The 20567-nt window shown below is 49.9% G+C and overlaps 3 protein-coding genes across 3 annotated transcripts; 1 reads left to right on the forward strand and 2 right to left on the reverse strand.

The window, feature by feature from the left end:
* Positions 1-2385: 2385 nt before the first annotated feature.
* FSUBG_1386 (uncharacterized protein) lies at positions 2386-4801 on the forward strand (the record flags this gene model as incomplete). The annotated part of the gene is made up of 4 exons (XM_036678794.1): positions 2386-3085; positions 3135-3710; positions 4147-4359; positions 4641-4801. The coding sequence occupies 4 exons, from the start codon at positions 2386-2388 to the stop codon at positions 4799-4801; spliced, it is 1650 nt and encodes a 549-aa protein (XP_036543096.1).
* Positions 4802-5012: 211 nt separating this feature from the next.
* On the reverse strand, positions 5013-6687 carry FSUBG_1387 (myocyte-specific enhancer factor 2d; the record flags this gene model as incomplete). The annotated part of the gene is made up of 5 exons (XM_036678805.1): positions 5013-5752; positions 5966-6029; positions 6074-6132; positions 6197-6604; positions 6657-6687. 5 exons carry the CDS (start codon positions 6685-6687, stop codon positions 5013-5015), a joined length of 1302 nt encoding a protein of 433 aa, XP_036543097.1.
* A 504-nt stretch (positions 6688-7191) lies between these two features.
* Positions 7192-10714, reverse strand: FSUBG_1388 (plasma membrane ATPase; the record flags this gene model as incomplete). The annotated part of the gene is made up of 6 exons (XM_036678816.1): positions 7192-7238; positions 7295-7969; positions 8092-9176; positions 9238-9701; positions 9796-9903; positions 10322-10714. The coding sequence occupies 6 exons, from the start codon at positions 10712-10714 to the stop codon at positions 7192-7194; spliced, it is 2772 nt and encodes a 923-aa protein (XP_036543098.1).
* Between the last annotated feature and the right edge of the window lie 9853 nt (positions 10715-20567).

Consider the following 20567-nt stretch of genomic DNA (forward strand, 5'->3'; position numbering starts at 1 on the left):
GCTGTTAAACGGCAAGTGGAGATGGGACATTTGTACAGAACTTTGTCTGCGCCGTGATCGGGATCCTCTGCATGTGCAATCGTATCTTCCACTTTCTTGAACCTTCTATAGCATAAGTTCCGAGGGCATCGGAACATAGTGTGGCCCTTTTCGTGTGAGTCCCTGGTCTGACGGACATCAAAGGTCTCGGGGCAGTGTCGACACTCGAATATGGTGGGATTGGGGCCATGTTTACGTTCCCAGTGATCGTTCATGTCGTAATTCCTGACAAAGACTTTAACGCAATCAGGGCATTTGAATACCTCTCTATCATCGTCGTGCAGTTTCATGTGCCGGCTCAAAGTTCCGGGTGTCGCAAGCCTGTCGCCGCACACGTCGCACTCGTATTTGTTCTCTTTTGATTGATTCATGGCCTTGTCTTCATCAGCATCGGGTTCTTACATCAGTATTTAGAATCTTACCCTCTTCTTGGTAGGCATCCTGAGTTAGTTCCTGGCTGAGAAAGCCTCAGGTCACAAACCCTAGGGAAGTGGGTAGTGGATGGTAATAGGAGATTAGATGAAGAGATAAGTAAGGCCAGAGGCTGTACAGCTAAAGCAGCACAAGAGTGTTTCTTTTGCTGCACAATATATGGCGTTATACACAAGAGATATGATTAGATATGGGCGTCGTATTTATGTGCAGAGGTGAGTGGAAATAAGTGATAAGGAGTTGATGGAAGCAATATGGGTTGGGGAGAAGAAAAAATACAGGATGAGAAAAATACTTTTTAGGATAGTGGTTCAAAGACATCGAGCAAACATTCAAGTGAAGTCAGCGTCGGCTGGCAACAGCTGGCAACAGCTGGCAACATCAACTTGTCTCCTTTTGTTCTTTGTATGCGAAACCTGTGACTGCCACCCCTCAGGGGGGTAAGAAACATAGAGGATGCCAAAATAAACTTAGCAAAGAGCCTCGTAAGCTTAGACTAAATTGCCTGAGTCTTTTCATCCCTTAGGATAAAAGTCCTAAAGTTCTCTTACCTGTCCCTGCCACCCTTCCTTACGCAACCTATGTTCCTGTTTGATTCAGTTCTTAGTTCAGAAGGCACAGCATTAGATAGTGACATGTCAAGTTATCTAAAATACCTACCATGTTACAACAGGGCTACAACAAAGGAATTGCAAACAGGTCTGAGCGGTGAGTCAGAGCTAAGGTGAGCTCCTGAGTCATTCAGGCGTCTGTTATCCTACGATGATGTTAATATAGAAAGCATAACCAATATTGGCGTTTTGCGATGCTTTGCCATACACAAGCGAGCTGCTGGCAGAGCTGAATGACTATCTTGAACCCTACAAGTTGCAAACCAGTGAGCTTGGCTTGTCTGATCAATACAGAGAGACCTTGCACGACATTGCCTTCATACAGGATCATGTGGTCAATCCTTGTAGGATTTCAACAAGCCATCTGTGCTCACGACGCTTTGAAGCTGGAATAGGTTATCTGACCAACGGAAAGATCTCACAAGAACAGATTGTTATCTTCTTGAGAACCTTCTATTGGTGGTGTATCCTTGCTGGAGAGGAATTTGAACACGGGTCAAGCATCAGCTTGCCAAGTGTCACTCAGCCGCCACGTCTTCCCTCACCTTCATTTTAGCATTTCTCTCAGATATATCGGTTCATGTGGAAATGGGCTGAAGGTACCCGTACTCCCCATTACCAGTCCATGTTGGGTGCCATATTGTGAGCAGTCATTCTCTATCATGGGCTATTTTGATGGTTGTGGCGTCGCTAACAGACAGGGGAGTTGACACATCGGGCTTGGACGAAAGAAGAAAATACAGTGAATGACGTTTCAGCGAAACAAATTATGGCAGAATGGTTCCTAATCCCTGACGCCTCACTAGGTTCTCTTAGTAAATATATCGCCAAAGCTTCAGTCTCAGGGCTGTGTGACTGGCGAAGTGCCTCTACCGCGCTTTGATCTCGTTGTAAAGCTCATGATCTAAATTAAGTATCACCACTAGTTCTATTCACATACGCTTCTGTTTGGCGAGTTCCTTTGATACTCTCATAATTCGTCGTTTGGGTCGACTTGTTCGTTACGTAGCCCCTGGTAAGGGGATGAGAAGACTGTGAGCGATCGAGCACTTCGATGCTCTCAAATTTGTCCATAAGACATGAGCCCCCGTGTTACGTCCAAGACTGTAAACTGAACTAATTGCCGACTTTTACCTATACTGACGGATACTGCTAGACAGTAACGCCTCTCCTAGGACATCTGTGATATCCATATACATTCATCCCATTTGTTTTCGCTTACTATTCTTACGTCCTCTTCGAATAACACCACAATTACCTTTGTATTTCACCATCCCTCGCTCCATTTCTGTTTCTCGACATCATGCCTGGTAGTAGCTTCTCTACGGATGCGTTCTGCAACGCAGCTGAAGCTCTCTTCAGAGACGCTTCCCATCAATCTATTATACCAAGACACCTCGTTAGGTCATATTTCGAAGCAGAGGGTGATGTTTCCCAACTGGAGATATTGGAAGTCATCATAGAGTACTTCCAAGATCCAGCACCTGGGAAAAGACGGGAAACATTCATCGTTTCACCGTTCAACGACAGCATCAACTTCCTTGTGAGATATGGGGCCCATTCTCACGAGCGGAGCTTGACGATCCTCGGAACATCCGACGAGATAAGAAACGTGCCAGTATGGCTGGTACAACTCATTGATGCCATATTCTGTATCATGCGCCTCCGGATGCCCAGCTTTAGGCCCGAGGTGTTCAGCTGGTCCTTGGATCAGCAGCGCCTTGGATTCACCTTGCTTGCGCTGCTCGGACGATTTGTCCACCTGGGAACCTCCCCATCCGACAATCGTTCTCTCTCGATGTTTCCCGCCATACAAGACATTCGCAACGAAGGTTTCTGGGATATTGCGGGTAGGGTGTCCAGAAGCCAGCTTAGCGGTGGTGGCCTTGGCCTTGTGGACTGCTCTGAGACCATGGAGGAGGATCAAATAGCTGACGATGAGGGTGAAAGCTCCCAGGCTCAGCCTCGCTCCCGCGCCCGTTCTCGTTCGCGACCTGCTCTTCGTCGGAGCACGCCTCAAGCGGAGAAGACTTAACTATACTGAAGTGTCAGATATCGACATGGAATTGCGAACCAAGAGCAGCAGTCATGAAGATAAGGGCGACCTTTACAGCGATAGCGAGCAGGAGTCTGACCAGAGTTCTGAAACCCAATCCGAGACTGCCGAGTTCTCTTCACAAGAAGACAGCGTCCCAGATGCCGGTGTGAAGGCACCTGTGAAGGCCAGATCCACACCCCTCGTGCCCACGTTTACCGAAGCCGACCTGATTTTCCCATTGACTCAGCCTGACGAATTGAAACTAGTGGCTCTCTTTGCCGCTACAATCCAGGTAGCACAACTGCAAACGCTGGTGTACTACAGCCGTGAGGAGGCCAGTTATTGCATGGCAACCGCTGCGATCGACTGGGCTTCGGTCTCTATAGTGGCGGAAGGGCTCGCTCCCAATGACCTCAAGGGGCTATATGCTCCTGAAGTCTGCCGCCAGTTGTATGAGTCTGATGAAAATGCTGAGTTTAGGCGCAAGGCTCTGCTGGGACCAAACTGGGAGAAACTCAGAGGTGTGTCCGCTTTCGAAGGCGAGCAACCACAGGAAGGGGACCCGTTTGGCCTTAATGATGTGGATTCAGGTACCTGCGGCAGCTGCTTAGCATTCATACACAGACTCGCCGAACACGAACCGTCGTGTGTTGGGCGTTGCCTCGCGTGCGTCAAGTCCAAAATTCCTTGCGTGCGCCCAGTGGGAAAGAAGACCTGCGTCACTTGTCCTACACCCGGAAAATGCAGAGAACCATCGCACGAATACAGAGCATTACCAAAGGGCTCAGAACAATGTTATATGTGCCTGCAGTTTGTGGGAAACATCTATTCTCACGTCCGCGAGTGTCGTGGTCGATGCCACAACTGTGTTGCAAGAAAGGTGCCTTGCGCGCGAGGAAACTTTGCAGGAAACCACAAATGCAAGCACTGCGACGCCGAAGATCAAGACTGTGGCAACTTTTCGCATGACAAGAAGGGGACTTGCAAAAAATGTAAGGCTCCAGTGCGCGACATGAGAACTCACAGGCCAAATTGTCAAGGCCAATGCGGAGTCTGTTTTGCGGCAAAGATTCCCTGCGTTCGGCCTCGGCTGTCCAGAACTTGCGAAGAGTGCAATCGTCTCGGAAAGGGACCTTGCAAAGACTTTACCCATCCGAAACCACAAAAGACCTGCACGATGTGTTGGTGCGATTACTCTTATCAGCAGCACAAAAGCCAATGTCGGAAGAGATGCACAGAGTGCGTTGCAGATGACAAACCCTGCAAGCGTGACAAGGGAAAAAGGCGTTGTAATAACTGCCTGACAAAGAAAACCATCTGCAAAGTTGAAGACAAACTAGCATGCATGGTTCCCTGCCGTTTCTGTGGGAGGGAATACATCAAAAGCATGATTAAACGCCATCAGGAGCGTTGCCCTGGTAAGTGTAGCAACTGCAAGGACGCCAGGGACGACGAAGGTCGTGAAATTGTCTGCTTCCACCCTCCCTCTACCTCAAGAGAACCATGCAAAAGATGTGCAGAGATGGGGGACGATCTAGATCGTGGATGCGATGGCAGCTGGAGGCGACCCGAGGATCAGAGGTGTCAGACTGAGGATGAAGCCGATGATAGCGATAACGAGAACAGCGAGCATGGAGGGGAGGATACAGAGAAAGATGAGGACAGCGAGAGTTGGGATTGAGAGGCTTATCTCATGATATTTGTGGATCATGGAAGGGGATTTCTCTTGTCTCTTATGTCTTTTTTCTTTTGTGTCGTATTTTTTTCCTCGTGGTCAAGTTATTATAGATTTCCTTAGATATTCCACCAAGACTGTCGTTTCCTCAAAACAAAAACCTTATCTGCGCCTCTGTTACGCAATTTCTCCAGAGTAACTTTATCTGCGTCGAATTTCAGGCCTCATCACCCCATTCTCGTATTCCAAAAGAAAACTTCCTTAATAAAGGCCCTTCGCCGACAAAAAGACTGGGCATTCTTTCCCGAGGCATCCTCTGGAACATCAGCGCCTTGACGGGCGAATCAACGTGAATAGTTTCGATAGCTGAACAGCGTAGTTGACAACCTGATTTCAATGAAAAGAGCTTCACAGTCCCATTCTCCTGGGCCGCAGCAACGACGTTCAGCTCTGGGCTGACATCCCAACCAATGTGAAAGTGAGCCTCGTTGCGGTGCCCGTTAAAATACAGCAGTGGCTTTGTTCCACGAGGGTCACTTGTTAGATAGCGTACGTCGTAGAGAGCCATCGAGCTCTTCAATCCCGATGCCAGCACCTGATGTGGGTTTACACTCTTGATATGGGAGATGGAGCTTGCGTGATTCGCAAACGACCATTGTGGTTCAGGGGCGCGAAGATCTGTTATCCAAAGCCTGGGTTGCCTCCCGCCAGCAAACACAACGTTGTGGTTCCCTTCTTGGAAATCTTGTGCGAACGTTTCTTGTGGGAGTTGTATACCATTTTGGACGGCTCTTGGAGCAACCACCGAGACACTCCCCTCGGAATGCATTCTAAGGAGGCCTCTGTTAGAGCTAGCAACACAAATAAGGTCCGAAGATGAAGGGGCGGGCGTGCTATTGTGAACCATCCATTCACCACGTCCCTCGTGAGGGACAGCGACTCTCTGGTAGAGAATTGCTGTTTGCAAGTCAGCAGGGTTCAACACATGGCCAAACAGAAAGAATAGTTACATTCGCCAAGCAGCCATTGTGGACAATTAGGGTCCCTATGATTTGATAGCCGTGGAGAAAAGAAGTATATTCCGCAGGTATTGTCAGGTTCGCGCGAAGTCAAGAGTATTGTATGTGAAGGCTGGTGATACTTTATCGATGACATCTGTGGACATCGTACCGCCTCTGTACGGAATGATAGGGTTCTGCCAGAAGAAATGGGTGCTTCTCGTGAGAAATGAATTCTACACTATGTCAGTAGATTAAAGTATATTCCGGCCTCGAAGACCAACTCGTCATTCTCATCTGTAGGAATATAGCTTCCCACCAAAGTCTCCTCATCCAAAGCTGGAAGGCAAGTCAGATACCATGTGAAAGTCATACGTTACAGCGCTGCAACCCAAGGACTCACTGGCATAAGAAGCCCCTAGGCCCGTCTTCTCATCGTCCCCAGAGACATAAAAGCACGGCATGTTTGCACGTCGCTCTCTTGCAAAGGTTGGTGCAAATGGGACGTTGCCTCTGGCTACTGAGCCCCTTGCCCACGCTGCAGCACCAAGGTCTTCATCCTCTACTCTACCGCTGCCTCTCTCGGCGGCATAGGGAAGACCAATCTCCCTCGTAAGGAGTGCGAACGTGACTGTATCTCTGGCAACAAAATGGCGCTTAATGTGTTTCTTTACTTGGTGCGCTTGGCGTTCAGCGAGTTTTTGAGCCTCGTGCTCAACTTTGCGCCTTTTCACGGCATCCGAAGACCAGGCGGCCGACGAGGGCGCCGTATGCGTTTTTTCGATCTTGAAATACTTTTTTTTCTCATTATCTGACAGAATGCAAGTAAGTACAAAAACTTCAGTGGTTTGCCAGAACTGTACCATAATAATAGCCAGGGATTTCGTGGTTCATGATCGTCCTTAGAACACTTGATAGCTTCCACGGCGGCTTTTGAACAAGAAAGGCGGAGTAGTGCAGTTGTCAGAATTTGTGAAGCGGCAAATGTGAGCTGTTGAGACATGGAGAGGGGGGCTTCAGGTTGCAATTGATGTCACACTGAGTGGATGGCGGTGCATAGGCGAGGCTGGAGGAGAGGCCAATCAAGGATAGTTCTGCATTGACCCAAGTGGAAGGCCGTGCTACCCAGTTGAGGAATTAATAGCAACTTTCGAATGAGCACAAGAAAACACGAGAAGACAGACACAGGTTCGAATCAAGGATCACTCATGCTTCAAAGGACGAATTATTTATTTTACTTGTATTATTAGGTGTCTAGTAGACGTTCTCTAGGGGTATGAAAGTTTCCTCAACCACTCCAGGAGTCTTAATACTCGGGTGCGAGTAATACAGTTCAAATTTGGACAGAGCGAAAGTGAAAAGTCCGGGCGATGGTGGTCCGGGTATATACCATCTAGTTTACTGAGACTTCTCGTGCTGGGTCGAGACACGCTGAAGAGAGACAACTGTGATAGAATTAGTGGACTGAAGGTCAACGTCAAGGTAATGGCTAGGGACTTACCGAAATCCTCGAGGGATCGCTGCTTCTGGTTCTGCTTGGGGGACTTGCCGTGCATCAGGTTGTCAAATCCAGTACTGCCTTGCATGAAGTAGTAGAGGCCACCCATGACACAGAAGACACCGAATGAGAAAATCCAAATACGGACGACGGCGACGATGCTGGTCTGGCCACCAACGAACCAACCGAAGATACAGAAGAGGGTGGCAAGGATATCGACGATCAGAATGGCACCAGACAGCTGCCAAGAGGGGATGGAAGACCAGAAAGGACCGTTGGCACGGGTGATGAAGATAAGCCAGTTCTCGGTGAGAGAGATCTCAAGGAAGAGAACCTCGTCGATCTTACCGAAGTTCTGGACGATACCACCATCCTCAGAATTGGCATACATGGTAGTAAGAGCAATCCAGGTACCAACAGCGAGGACAACACCGAGAAGGACGGACATACCCCAAAGCTTGGGGAGGTTCCACTTAACGGGAGTCTGAGAGAACGGAGCGTTGTCGTAAGCAATGGCAAGGGTAGCAATATCGGCGAAGATAGCAATGAAAACGACCAGCTCAATGTTCAAGCTCTTGTTGAGGATGGCGATCCAGAGACCAAGGAAGAACTCCATGTGGAGAGACAGGGCAATACGGTAAACCACGTACGCATACATGCGGTGAAAGATTTGGCGCGCTTCGTGAGTGTTAGCATAGGTTTTATCATGAAGTGGTGGTCTTTGTGTGGTGGCTGAGGCTACAAAAGGGGGGCCGAAATAGCTTCAACCCACGACAAAGTTCAACAGAATGTAAACTTACAAGTCTTCAAAGCATCAATGATAGCACCAAGACCGGGAGCAAGGAAAACAATGTCGGAAGCAGAGCGGGCAGCGTCGGAAGCACCCTCAACAGCAATACCAGTATCAGCCTTCTTCAAAGAGGGAGCATCGTTGACACCGTCACCAGTCATGGCAACGAGGTAACCACGCTGCTGGAGAATCTCGACGACGTTGTACTTGTGCTGGGGGAAAACCTCAGCGAAACCATCGGCAGCCTCAACGAAATCGTAGACCTCAGAACCGGGCATGTCACCACCACCACCAAGACCAAGGCGCTCAGCGTTGTAAACGTTTGTACCAAGACCGAGCTGGCGGGAAGTCTCACGAGCAATACCGACGGCATCACCAGTAAGCATCTTGATGGAGAGACCAAGGCGCTTGGCCTCGTTGATAGTGCGGGCAGTGTCGTGGCGGGGAGGGTCAGAGCAAGGCATGATTCCGAGAATCTCCCATGCACCCTCACCCCGCTTGCGGGCAACACCGAGAGATCGGAAACCACGGGTAGCGAATTCGGCAACGGTGTTCTTGTAGGCGGCATCAATTTCCTCAGGGATGGGATGATCCTCTTCGACAGTCTTGAGGACAAAGAGAGGAGCTCCCTTGACACAGACGATACGCTCGCCCTGAGGAGACTCAACGACAGCCTGAACCTTCTTGGATACGGGATCAAAGGGATGGAAATCAAGAACCTTGTACTTGGACAGAACACTCTTGGCACGGGGGTAGTACTTGAGGGCCTTGAGGAAAGCCTTGTCAATGGCGTCAATACCCTTCTTCTTGCGGGAAGCGGCCAAACAAGCAGTAAGCATCAGGTCATCAGGCTCAACGCCAGCAACACAGAAAGGCTCAGCGAGAGAGAGCTTGTTCTTGGTCAGAGTGCCGGTCTTGTCAGAGCAAAGAATCTCGACACCAGCAAGGGACTCAATGGCGGAAAGCTTCTGGACAATGGCCTGCTTCTTGGCGAGGTAGGCAGCTCCGACGGCCATAGTTGTTGTGACGACAGCAGGAAGACCGACAGGCACACCGACGATTGTGATAGCCAACGTAAAGCGAAGTATATCAACTCTGCGCAAGGGGTTAAATTAGCATCATAATGGGCATTAAACGGGTAATATATCGTCCTTACATTCCATTTGATCGGTAAAAGCTCGAGACCCAAACTACAAGTAGCGTGGCGACGACCAAGACCAGGAGGATAGTACCAATTCCGTTCAGAACCTCTGTGAAGTGACCAGTGCCTCCAGCGGACTGGGAGACAAGGGCAGCAGCTCGACCGACGAAGGTGTTGTCACCAGTAGCGGTAACGATGACGAAAGCCTCACCTCGCTTGACAGCGGAGGAAGCATAACAGTTGTCACCAGCGTGCTTGTCGACAGCGAGGGACTCGCCAGTGATGGCAGACTGGTCGACCTGGACGAAGCAACCCTCGGTGACGAAACGACCATCGGCAGGGATAATGGTTCCTTCCTCGACCTGGAGAATATCACCGGGAACGACCTCAGGGGCCTCGACTTCCTTGAGAGTACCGTCACGGAGAACGACAGCCTTGAGAGCTAGAGTCTTTTTGAGCTCCTCTACAATCGATCCAGCCTAGTTTTCTGTCAGTTACTTCTCTCGGGGATGTGAGGGTGGCCTTGTGGATGGTCTAGAGGTCTCTAGACAGGCTGTGGGAGGTAGAACGCACTTGGAACTCTTGGATGAAACCGACACAAGCGTTGAGCAGGAGAAGCGCACAGATGACGCCAAAGTCAATCCAGTCTTCTAGACCAGCAGCGAGAACAGCAGCAGCTTCCTACAAGTCGTTAGCAAAAGAAACCGTCAAGTTTGGTTGAGAAATGGTCGAGTTATGTCGTATTTTGGTTGGTGTGACAAGGAATTTCCTAATTAGGAAATTCACGTGCATTGACCACCACGCTAAAACCCGCTCGACACAACACCATCGCAAGTGTCGCGGCCGGTATCACCTAGAAGCAACTCCCAGTAGAAACGACGTAGAATATGCTACGAGCGTCGGATTTTGGTGAAAGTTGGTTCAAAGTGTGCAGCAGAATCGGGAGAATGCAATTGGGGACAAATTGGGGTGTAAAAATGCCAATCACGACCCAAAAATGGGCTGAAGACGGAAAAGACCAAGGAAAGAGCTAGGAAAGAGCTGGGAAGACGAGGAAAAGACTGGGAAACGCTGGGAAATTAGGGTACGGTTGACGCACCATCACAAACTGGATGGGACCAACGAAGAACATGAGGAACTTGAGGATCATGTTCTCACGCTCTTCTTTCATCTGGTTGAGACCCCATTTGCGTCGTCGGTTGATGACTTCGGCCTCTGTAAGGCCTACTCGGGAGTCGGTTTGGAGCTGATCTTCGGGCACAACACGGCCACCTCCGGGCTGAGTCTCTTCTTCGTCGTCGAGGGCGTGGCCATCCTCGGACTCGAGATCCTCGATCAGGGCGTCCATGTCCTCGTCGGGCTCCTCATCTTCGGCGACGGGTGCCTTGGGGGCGTGGGTGGGGGGAGCAGCTTGTCCTCGCTTCTCATCGAAGCCGCCAGTCTCGATGTTGGTGTCCAGCGCAGGAGCGCCGGTCGCCTTCTCTTCAGCCATCGTTGGAGATGATGGAGCAGAGAATGTCGATTCTTAGGGTGTACAAAGTGCGACTGTAGGTGGGCAGCAAATATTGGGAAATAATAGCTTAGGTTGATGCCGCTTCTGTTGTTGTGTTGAGAGAAACAGAGGAACAAGATAGAGTGGAGAGGGAAAAGGGAAGAAAGTGTCAAAGCACCGCACGAAGTTAGGGTCGCTTATGAATGAAGCATTCGTGGGTGAAGAGGAGAGGGAAAAAAGAGAAAGTTTGGGTCGGGCGAGAGCTTCTTTTTGAATTGCAAAGTAAGATGCGTGAGGAAGCTTGGGCTAGGTTCTTTCCCGGCGAGCTTGCCGGCCCACGCTCGTGCATGCGTTGTATGGCCCCTGCCAACAGACTTTCGGCCCTGATCAAAATGATGGAGACCCGGTCATGAAGTGGGTACCACACCTCAATGCCTGCATATTTCTCCAAGACTGATTGTCTCTCACTTGATGCACGTCGCCATCTTACTCGCTGCTCACTGACTTTCTGTGGCCCCCCCATCACAAGTAGACAAGACAGAAAAGAAGAACACAGATGACCGGGGTCTCATCAAACGGGTCCCACGGCGACGCAGGGCTCCACAGCACAAGATATGGGTCTCTTCCTCTTCCCAAGCCGGGACGGGTGGATTAGGATGGAGCCCATCAGTCACTTCCCACGAGTCTCGCGCAGGTTCCTGGCATGGTCTCTCGCGAATCCCAATATGCCCCAGGTTATGTGCTCCATGCCGTCTCCAGGTACGACCGGAAGCTCTTCGAGGTACGAGCTAGCAACAAGGAGCCTCGCTTTCCTCTACTGTACGAATTGATCCGACCTCTCACGGCCCTGCCGACCCAGTCCAATCCAACCATTTCAATTGGATTGGCCATTCACACATTCATTACACTCATCAATTGCTCTACTTCTGCCGCCATTATGCAGACCATAATCAACTCTAGTCCATTGCCATTGCCATTCTTCCATATTCGCTCAGCTTTTTCCCTTCTTTTTGCTTCCTTTGCCGATTAAAGCCCGCACAAGTCGGGATTAGCGAACGACATCTTAGTAGCTACGTAGAGACACAATCACATCCATGGTCACGGAGGAAAGAAACTTCATCACACCCTCTTGCGGTTTAGCTACACCCTCACTTACCCTAGCCTTCTCATGCCATTGGCCTGGGGAAAGTAAAGTGCGATGTGCTTGCTTTGAATTCGTACTCTAAAGCTTGATGATGTAGTGCCTTTAAAAAAAATTTAATGATTATGCGCGTATCAACTGGGAATTTTATTTCGTGCTGAAGCGCATTAGACAATCATTCAACAGAAAGTATAAGACGATAGCGAAAAAGTCAATATTAAGACAAGGTAGCCGTAACAACCACCAGACAATAACATCTGAGATCAACAAACCCCCATCTCAGTCAATCTCATTCTAATGCAGTAAACAGCGCAGTAGCATCAACATCCACCTGGAAACTAGAGACAGAGTGTGTTAGCCAGCACGCCAGTGTAGGAGCTACCCTTGCCGTACCCGGTAGCGTCGGCTGGTTCAATTTTTCTTACTGCTCTCTTGCTAGGTAGGAGCTGGGTTCTCTCACCTCACCAAACTATTTTTCTCTGGAGCTATGCCTGCAACTTTTTTTTTCTACAGGGCGTGTCAATTGAGCTAATCAAGCCCGTGCTAGGGTGTAACTCTATGAAACGTCGGTCGCTGCATCTTGCAGACTTGCACGGCCCATTTTATGATGCCCCATTTAAATCGCCCTTGCCCTTGTCCACTCAAGGCAGCCTCTGGTCCTCGGCCCAGCCAGGTTCTGCCTTCTATGCAGGTGCAGAGCACAGTGTGTGGCGGCGCCCACCGTGGGGAATGGAAACAAGACGGTAATCTCAGCAGTGGGTGCAAAGGAGACAGCGCAGCAAATGCAGTGGGAAAAAAGAGATTGAGAGGGACTAAAGACCAGTTCACATTTCATATGCAACAAGACTAGACTGAGATAGAGACTCATGCTATGAGATTGCCCTGCCGATAAAGCACAAGGGGGAGAGTGCTCAGCGTCAACAAGAGACAAAACAAAACTCAATTGAGAGCACGTATCTGATAAGCGATAGCTATTGGATGTCTCATCGATCCAACTGCCCGTGGCTGATAGCTAATTGATGGCTTACGATTCCTGACTGAATGAACGTGACAATGGCAACGACAATGACGACCTCAATACGATGGCACAAACAATCAGTCATTCACAATCCATGTCACAATGAGAGCGATTCGCCTCGATCTTGATAAAGCGATGAGATGCGAACAAGTCAATACAAACAAATCAAAACAATAGCCCGCCCGCCCGCCTGCCTGCCTGGGTTGGGTTTATTTTACATGGGTTGGGGGAATGTCCGCGGGATTGTACATACATGCTGTGATAGCGCGCAGGCATACTCCGTAGTTTTTACTGATTTAGCTTTACGAAAAACAAGACACGTAGAGAACCCGCAGCTGAACGAGTAATTTTACTTTCGTATCCAAACTTGCTTATCGCCCTGCTGGTATCTGCCTGTCTACACACGGAGTACTGTAATACTCTCCGAACTATCACCAAAGCATCTCCACGGCCATTTAGCACCCATGGACTTTTGGCTTGAGAGACAGTAAGACACTGTGCATCTCCCGGATCCCGTTGGCTTCCATCCTTCGAGAGCCCCGTTGTACATGTGGGATGGCTCAAAGCCCGGTCCCCAATTGTATCAACGTATTGCCTCACTAATGCTAGATTTTGCCTCAAGATAGCATGAAGCCATGTACAACTGTAAATGTCTGCCTGCCAGCGTCTGGACCTACTGAATACAAAGTCCTCTGGTGTCATGTAGCGCGCTCTCCATACTGGGGCCCCGGTACCTCTCCTGTATGTCATTGCTGGCCGAGCTTGTACCTGGCGTCAAGCTCCCCGTTTCCGCTGAGGGATTTTCCTCCATGGGAGGACCCCCTCCCCCATGCCCATGTGCTCTTTTTCGTTTTTCCCGCTGCGTATCGCTGCTTGTCAAGAATAATGACGACACTGACTTGCCCATCCCCGGCGGTCAGCGAAATCGCGACTCGAGACACTGGAGAAGACAGGAGAAGTCATGATAGGCTCCGCTTCATGAAGAACGGAGAGAACGGGTTGCCGTTTCTGTCAATCCATCAGCCTTGCTTCGCCTTGACTCCCTTGAGCTGCTAATCGAGACCCTTATGACAGTATCAAGGCGAAATGTCACCCTCATGGCCCCTGGAACGCAGCGGGAGTCATGGTCCTGATGTGCAATGTTGTGCAATTGCAATGACTCAGTGACGATTTCACAATCGTAACGCAGCCATTGACACATCTCGCATGTATAATGGCATTGCATAGATCTTCATACATTATCCCCCCTTGTGCACATAATGCGCTTTCCTATGGAGATGTTGTTATTTGCGCGCAAAGCGTGTCGTTCAATTTCCTAATTTCCACCTTGAAGCTGGTAGTCGTAAATAACAAGTCGTGTTCAAGAGGTGACATTAAAGGCCATACAGTTTACACAGCAAACGCATACTAAAGTGCATACATTTATCGATCCGCTACTCTAATTGCAGCATATTTGAGACAAGCCCCACACGATCTACCTCGGGCCTGACCTGACTGGGAATTGGTCTGACAATCTCAGATGGGATAGCTTCATAGATCCCATCCGATGACGACTATGCTGGTCGGTTACTTTGCATCTTCTCAGTCTAGATTCCCTCTGCAAAATTCTTATTCGGCCGACCTATCAGTCGTTGTTCCAAGTCTTGTTTGACACGGACACGAGAAAGGCATGAGGTTAATTGAACGTAGGGGTCTCAGGCAGGACCGAAACGGGATCGCCGTGTTTCGATGGGTGGTCATGATAGTCGTCATTTTATGACAAGTAATCAGACGTATCGTGACAAGCTTTACAATGGTGCGCTTCGCCTTTGACTAAGTAGTCATGACTTTGAGAAACAATGGCCTGTCATAATGGAACAGTTCCAGGTTCAACACAGAATAAGGGCACACATGAGCATCCACTGTTCACCATGCGCAAATTGTCACCGTTGAGTGGCTGCCATGTCCAATCGCCTTATCGGCAGCTGTTGAGCCTGTGCCAGCCTTGGCAGCTCGACAGTGATGAATACGGTGCGAGATACGGTCTCGTTCACGAAACGACATGGGCGAGCCTCTGCAGGGCCTCGCCTGGGCTGGATCGGCTTGGCTGCCCTAGGCCTGCCTCTGGTCTTCTCCGTGTTCGTCTAAGAAGGACACCGAGGAGATTCACCTTAGACGTTCATATTCCACGCATGAGATGAGGCGCCGCTATTAGCGTCTTGGATCCAGCCTGCGGGTTAACGCGGGCGAGGGTTATTGGAGAAGACTCGATTGAACCGCTGAACTTTCTTCATCAGCTACTGAATGGATCTCAATCCAAAACGGCAGGCTAGCCTATTTCACCACCAGAGCAAGCCCTGTCCCAACGACAACGGGACCGAGCCTCGCTCAGTGTTAGCGTACAAAAAGAGTGAACATCAGAGATGCTTGACACAAATACCACGATGCTAGCGAGCTCGGTTAGGGCGAGGCTGACCTCGATTGTTTCTGTCAACTTCCCTCGTATGAGGTATTATTTAGGGATCATCACAGCTGTTGAAGCCGCTCATGCAGGCGTGCATAACTTATGGACCCAGCTGCACTGGCCAAAAGCCATGCATATTGGAATTTTTCTAGAAGCCGGCCTTCCCATGGTGACCTTCACCCGTTTATCCAATGCCCTTCCTCCCTCTAGACTTGGCCACCTCTGTCAGTGATCACGAAGAACTCTTGTCGCCTCTCGCCAAGGAGCCAAGTCGATTCCAGGCCCGTGTTCTCCTTGTCTCTATTGAGCTTGCACAAACGAACCCCGTCAGCTTCAGGGCACCCCATGTCCTTGCTCATGGCTCAAGCCTGTAAAGGTCAGTGCCCCCAGAATCCCATCCATCGCCAAAAGCAGCAGTACCCTGAGTCTCTACGTCATTGGAATGACTGAGTTCAAAAGAAGGTGAGACAACCTATGACCAATGGCGGCGACTGTTTCTCCGATTTGCCTACCTAACCCAGCTCACAGTTCCGGTCCAGTCGGCCTCGCCCTTTCGCGGTTTTTGGTTTTCTACCTTGTCATATCCACATCCACTTCGCATCGGATTTCATGTGGGGGTACCTCCATGTTTAAACTGGGGGACGTGGTCGCTTTCTTCCGCGGGCTTTTGGCTATAGCAGCTGGCTGTCGATAAGGTAGGCAAAATTGAACAGGATTTGGTCGGCGCTTTTTTACCCGCGACCTCCGGTGGGTGGACTTCGGCGCCGATGCCTCGGTGTGTCAGTGGGCAATAGATGGAGACCCCACGGGCAATTCGCGGTGTACAAGATGTTTTCCTCTCGGTCAACCCTAAATGGGTCGTCGAGTGCCGAAGACGGGGCACGGTAAGTCGTTTTTGGTCACGAACTTCTGAAGCTGAGAACGAGAGTGCCTGAGTCGCTCGCTGTAGCGGGTCTGATCCCGATCGTCAGCGAGTCGTTCACCGCACCGGTTTCCGCGCTCCGCTGTTGTTCTTGACTCTTGGAGATTCCATGTCTAACGTTAGGTTCCATTCTGCGTCTTTGGCGGTTACAAGTTGCCTCATCCAGGGTCCAGATTTTGTGTGCCGCGCCTATCGCTCCCATTACGTTACCGGGCGGTTGGTCTTACACACACCAAACTGTATGCTTAAGCCCGCCTACGTAACTTCAATAAGCCTCGTGTGACTTATTGTTACGCCGTGTCCACGGCCATCCATCCAAAGCCTACCCTGTTGTTTCCGCGACGGGGAGAGATCCTTACACAATATCCGCTACCAACGGCCCCTTATGTTGTTTACTTGATACAGTAGTTATCCTACATCTTAATTCAACTTCGATATATCACAGGCGAGAGGCAATTGGTATTACAAATGGGGAGATAAACTGCAGCACTAAACAGCTTGCAATCTTTAGAGTCCACTAAACCGCCGACAAGACCGGGTCCAGATTAACTACAGTGGGAGATTTGCATCATGCAGCTCTATCAGCGTGGAGCTACCGACTTACACGCACACAGCGAGTGCGTCTATTTTCTTCCAGAAAAACCCGGGGCGCATGAGTGATGTGTCCCCGTAAAGCGATGTCGAAAAACGAACAAGTCTGTCGTCTCACTATGTCGCACTCGATCGAGCTCTACCCAATCCCCTTTCACTGCTGACGCCAAGTCAACGAGGCATTTCTTGACTGCATATTCGTGCGTCTTCCCCATCTTTGCCCGGCTTTGGGCGGATCCGGGGTCGCCCGGGAGGCGCTCGAACTAGGAGGTTGGTGGGCTTGCACCCTGAAAATTGTCTAGGAAACAGAGTCAATCAATTGGTCATAGTGATTGGTCGGTTCATCTGATGAGGGAATTCAAAGACCATGAAACGGTCCAAGCAAATAGACTTGACCTAGACTCCTCTTACTGGTAATATCGCTCACTCTCTTTGATACTCTTGCATAATAGCAAACGTGAACTCTGGTCATTGAATCATTTACCTAACCATTTGCGGGAAAACCCTCAGCATGGGCTTGTTAGACAGACAGTAGCTGGGACTAGGGGAATGGCAATAGTGGCACGCTCGCTGCGTAGCATGCGGGATATTGATGAGCTTAATGTCAAATCTGGAAGGTCTCGGCATCAGTCATTGGCTGCATCTCCCACATCCTGAGATCTACCCCAACACAACCACCTCCTCCCAATGCTCCCATCCCGCGGGAGATGATGGTGCCGGATACTTTTCTTCCTACAGCCTCACTTTTTCGCTCCTCCATCTCCATCTTCATCTTCACCTACATGTGTACGGCAGGCCACGCCAGGCCAGACCGCACTATCGAGGACACCGCTTCACCCCAGTTTCCTTGGCGACAGCAACAATTGCGGAGAGCGAACAGCAGCTTCCTTGAACAGCCAAGCCTTCACTCGATTCGAGGGACTTCACTGATGGAGTCGAGTGCTACATTGACTGTGCTTGACAGCCTTGAGTGTCCCAGTCCCTGGATGTTGTTATGCCTACCAGCATCCGCTACGACGTTCTTATTCATGCACTTTCCGCCACAGTCTGGGGTAGACTGCTCATCTGATAGGGGTTGTTGAAGCATGGGCTTGTCTTGACTAGGTGGACGGTGACTTGATTAGATGGTTTTGTGCCTACTACCGCCATAGGTGCTTGCGCCTTGTGAACCACAAAAGAAGATTCGTGAGGATCAGCATGACAAGCCAAAGTCGCATCATGCTGTTGTTACCTCTGCTGACGTTACTCAGAGGCTGAGGCGGTCTATCAAGAAGTCATGGTTTATCCGAAAACGAAAAATGATACGCGAATCTGGTACGATGCGCATACGTCACTTGACATCCTTCCTGACATCTATTTCCATTACAGAGCGGAGAAATCTCGAAATCTCGAAATCTCGCAGTGCTGTCACCGTCGAAACCTCCGGTCTCGCGATGATGGCACATTTGCCTGTATGTCTCACACATACAGCCGGCTTGATCTGGAGACGTCAAACTAGAATCTTCAGCCTGTTCTCCAAATCCCAACCCCAACGACCCCAAATAGCCACCGCAAATTGAAATGCAGGGATTTATAACTTGCCCGCATGTGAGACCCGCTTGTACCGATCCACGCGATTTGGCTTGCACGCGACCTTCGGCAGTCAGCAGTCGAACTTTCAATTGGCTAGCCCTGAACCACAACCTTCATCTAGGATTGTCAATCACACTGTATTGTCAGGGCTCTATCGCAAAGCTCTTGGTAAGTCGGAAGCCGCGGTGTTTGCAGCTTCTAGATCGAAATCATCCGGCCTGTGATGCTACATACTGTTATCAAAGCCTCACCGGAGGCGGCGACGTGGCTAGGGCTTAGGACCGATAACTCTGGTTTGGCAAAAACTGGCACGGTGCTCTAAGCACTCTTGCTCCACCGTGATGGGTGCTCGTTCCTGATATCCACTTCTTTTCCCTTCCACTAACTCAGCACGCCAACTTGCCGCCGCTGGCCGTACCATGTCTTCATGGTACCGAGTACCAGCCGAGTCGAGCGCTCAGAAAGTCCAGGCCCTGTTCAGGTGTCGGACATTACTTTCCCAAAGACAGTCGGAAAGCTCAGAGGAGTACTAAGCGCCTTGAGCTAAAGGCCCCAGGCGCGGCTTTTTTTGCTATTTTCTTTACGTGTCTGTTCCTGGTACTCCGTTGTCTTTGTGACAACCCACCTACCAGGTGGGTAGGAAAATAACACACACAGCTTGCGAAGCTGACAGAAGTATGCGGTGGGGAACCCAGCTAAAAGAGGCTGTCATATTTTTGTCAGCTGGCTTTATGTGTGGATTATATTCCAACCCACCTGCCCTACCTAACTGTCACTTGTCCCTACCAAAGTGCCTCGCCGTTGGCTGGCGCCAGTAAATGAGGCTCTTGCGCCGATTTCATTGCTCCAGCTCCCCATGACAGTCTCCACGACAGCCCCCGTATCTATGTATCTGGCATCCTATCTATCCGTGCCGTCATTCCCGGAATTGCAAATTTATTTGTTCAATCGCGAATCGGATATGATGTCAATGCTATAGGTTGTCTGGAGAAATTCGATTGGAGAACCTGCTCAACCGTTGAGTATGTATTTTCGCATGTTACCTTAGCATATGCCTGAAACAATCCCGTCGGATATTCGACAACGAGGTGTCCGCCTTTGACATGATTAGGATTGGCGTTTATCAAGAGACAAGTCTCGATCTTGCTGGTCCCGGTTGATAAAATCTATATGTTGTTTCCAATCCAAGCTAGTGACCCTGTCGGTGCGATCGGCTTTTACAGCTCACAGCAAGTCGCAGCGAAAAGGGTGTAGCGAGGCTCTGCCGCGACCTCGATAGTTGCGCGCCCGATTCACACCGTGTTGGGCCTGGTAATTCAGAGCATTCATACGAGAAGGACCAGGATCCGTGATCGACGATGGGCAACACCTTAGCGGTCAGCTTCCGATGGTGACTTTGTTTGCGTCGCCGTTAAGAGTCTCCATCCATCTTAAAAAGGAATTTATCCAGGCTCCACGAGTCTCCAAACCTTGGTGTGGGATTTGATGGAGAAGAATCGCCTCTCGCTGGCTAAACTTACCTTTGGCTAGGTACCTAGTCAATAACGAAAACTGGAGCATACGACTCGATAATGGATGGACGGACCTGAGGCTGCCGGAGGACCCTGCATCTCATCCCAACAACTAATTCACTCATACAATTTCGAGCGATTCATGTGAGAGTTGATGTTGCGCGGCCTCGGGGGGCAAGAAAACAACGGACCTTGATATGAGGTGTCAAAATAACTCAGTAAAAGTTATCCTAAGCTTAGGCTATATCACCTAAATGTTTTTCTTTACTTAGGATCGAGGTCCTGAGTTTTCTTTCCTCCCCTTGCGCGGGTACCTACTCCATAATGAAGCTGCGGAAGTCTGCATCCTGACCTATCCGTACTAATTCCGCCCTAGAACACTCATGAAAGTTGTAGTTAAGTACAAGTCCCAAACTGGGGATCAGGCGCAACTCGCGACTTGGGGGAATATCACGGAGCCAAAGACGGACTTATGTCAAAGGTCAAGTAAACATGCTGACAACCATGCAACTCTCTGAGCCATATCAATCAATTGCTTACACGCAAAGGATGCCACACCCCGGATTTTGGCCGCAAGACCAATTCGCTTCAATGCTCGGCTCTGGCGGACATCAACTGTATTATCCTCAGCCATGTCCTCAGATGACGGCGCATC

This window comes from Fusarium subglutinans, assembly GCF_013396075.1.
Source record: "Fusarium subglutinans strain NRRL 66333 chromosome Unknown NRRL66333_c0000007, whole genome shotgun sequence".
NCBI lineage: Eukaryota > Fungi > Ascomycota > Sordariomycetes > Hypocreales > Nectriaceae > Fusarium > Fusarium subglutinans.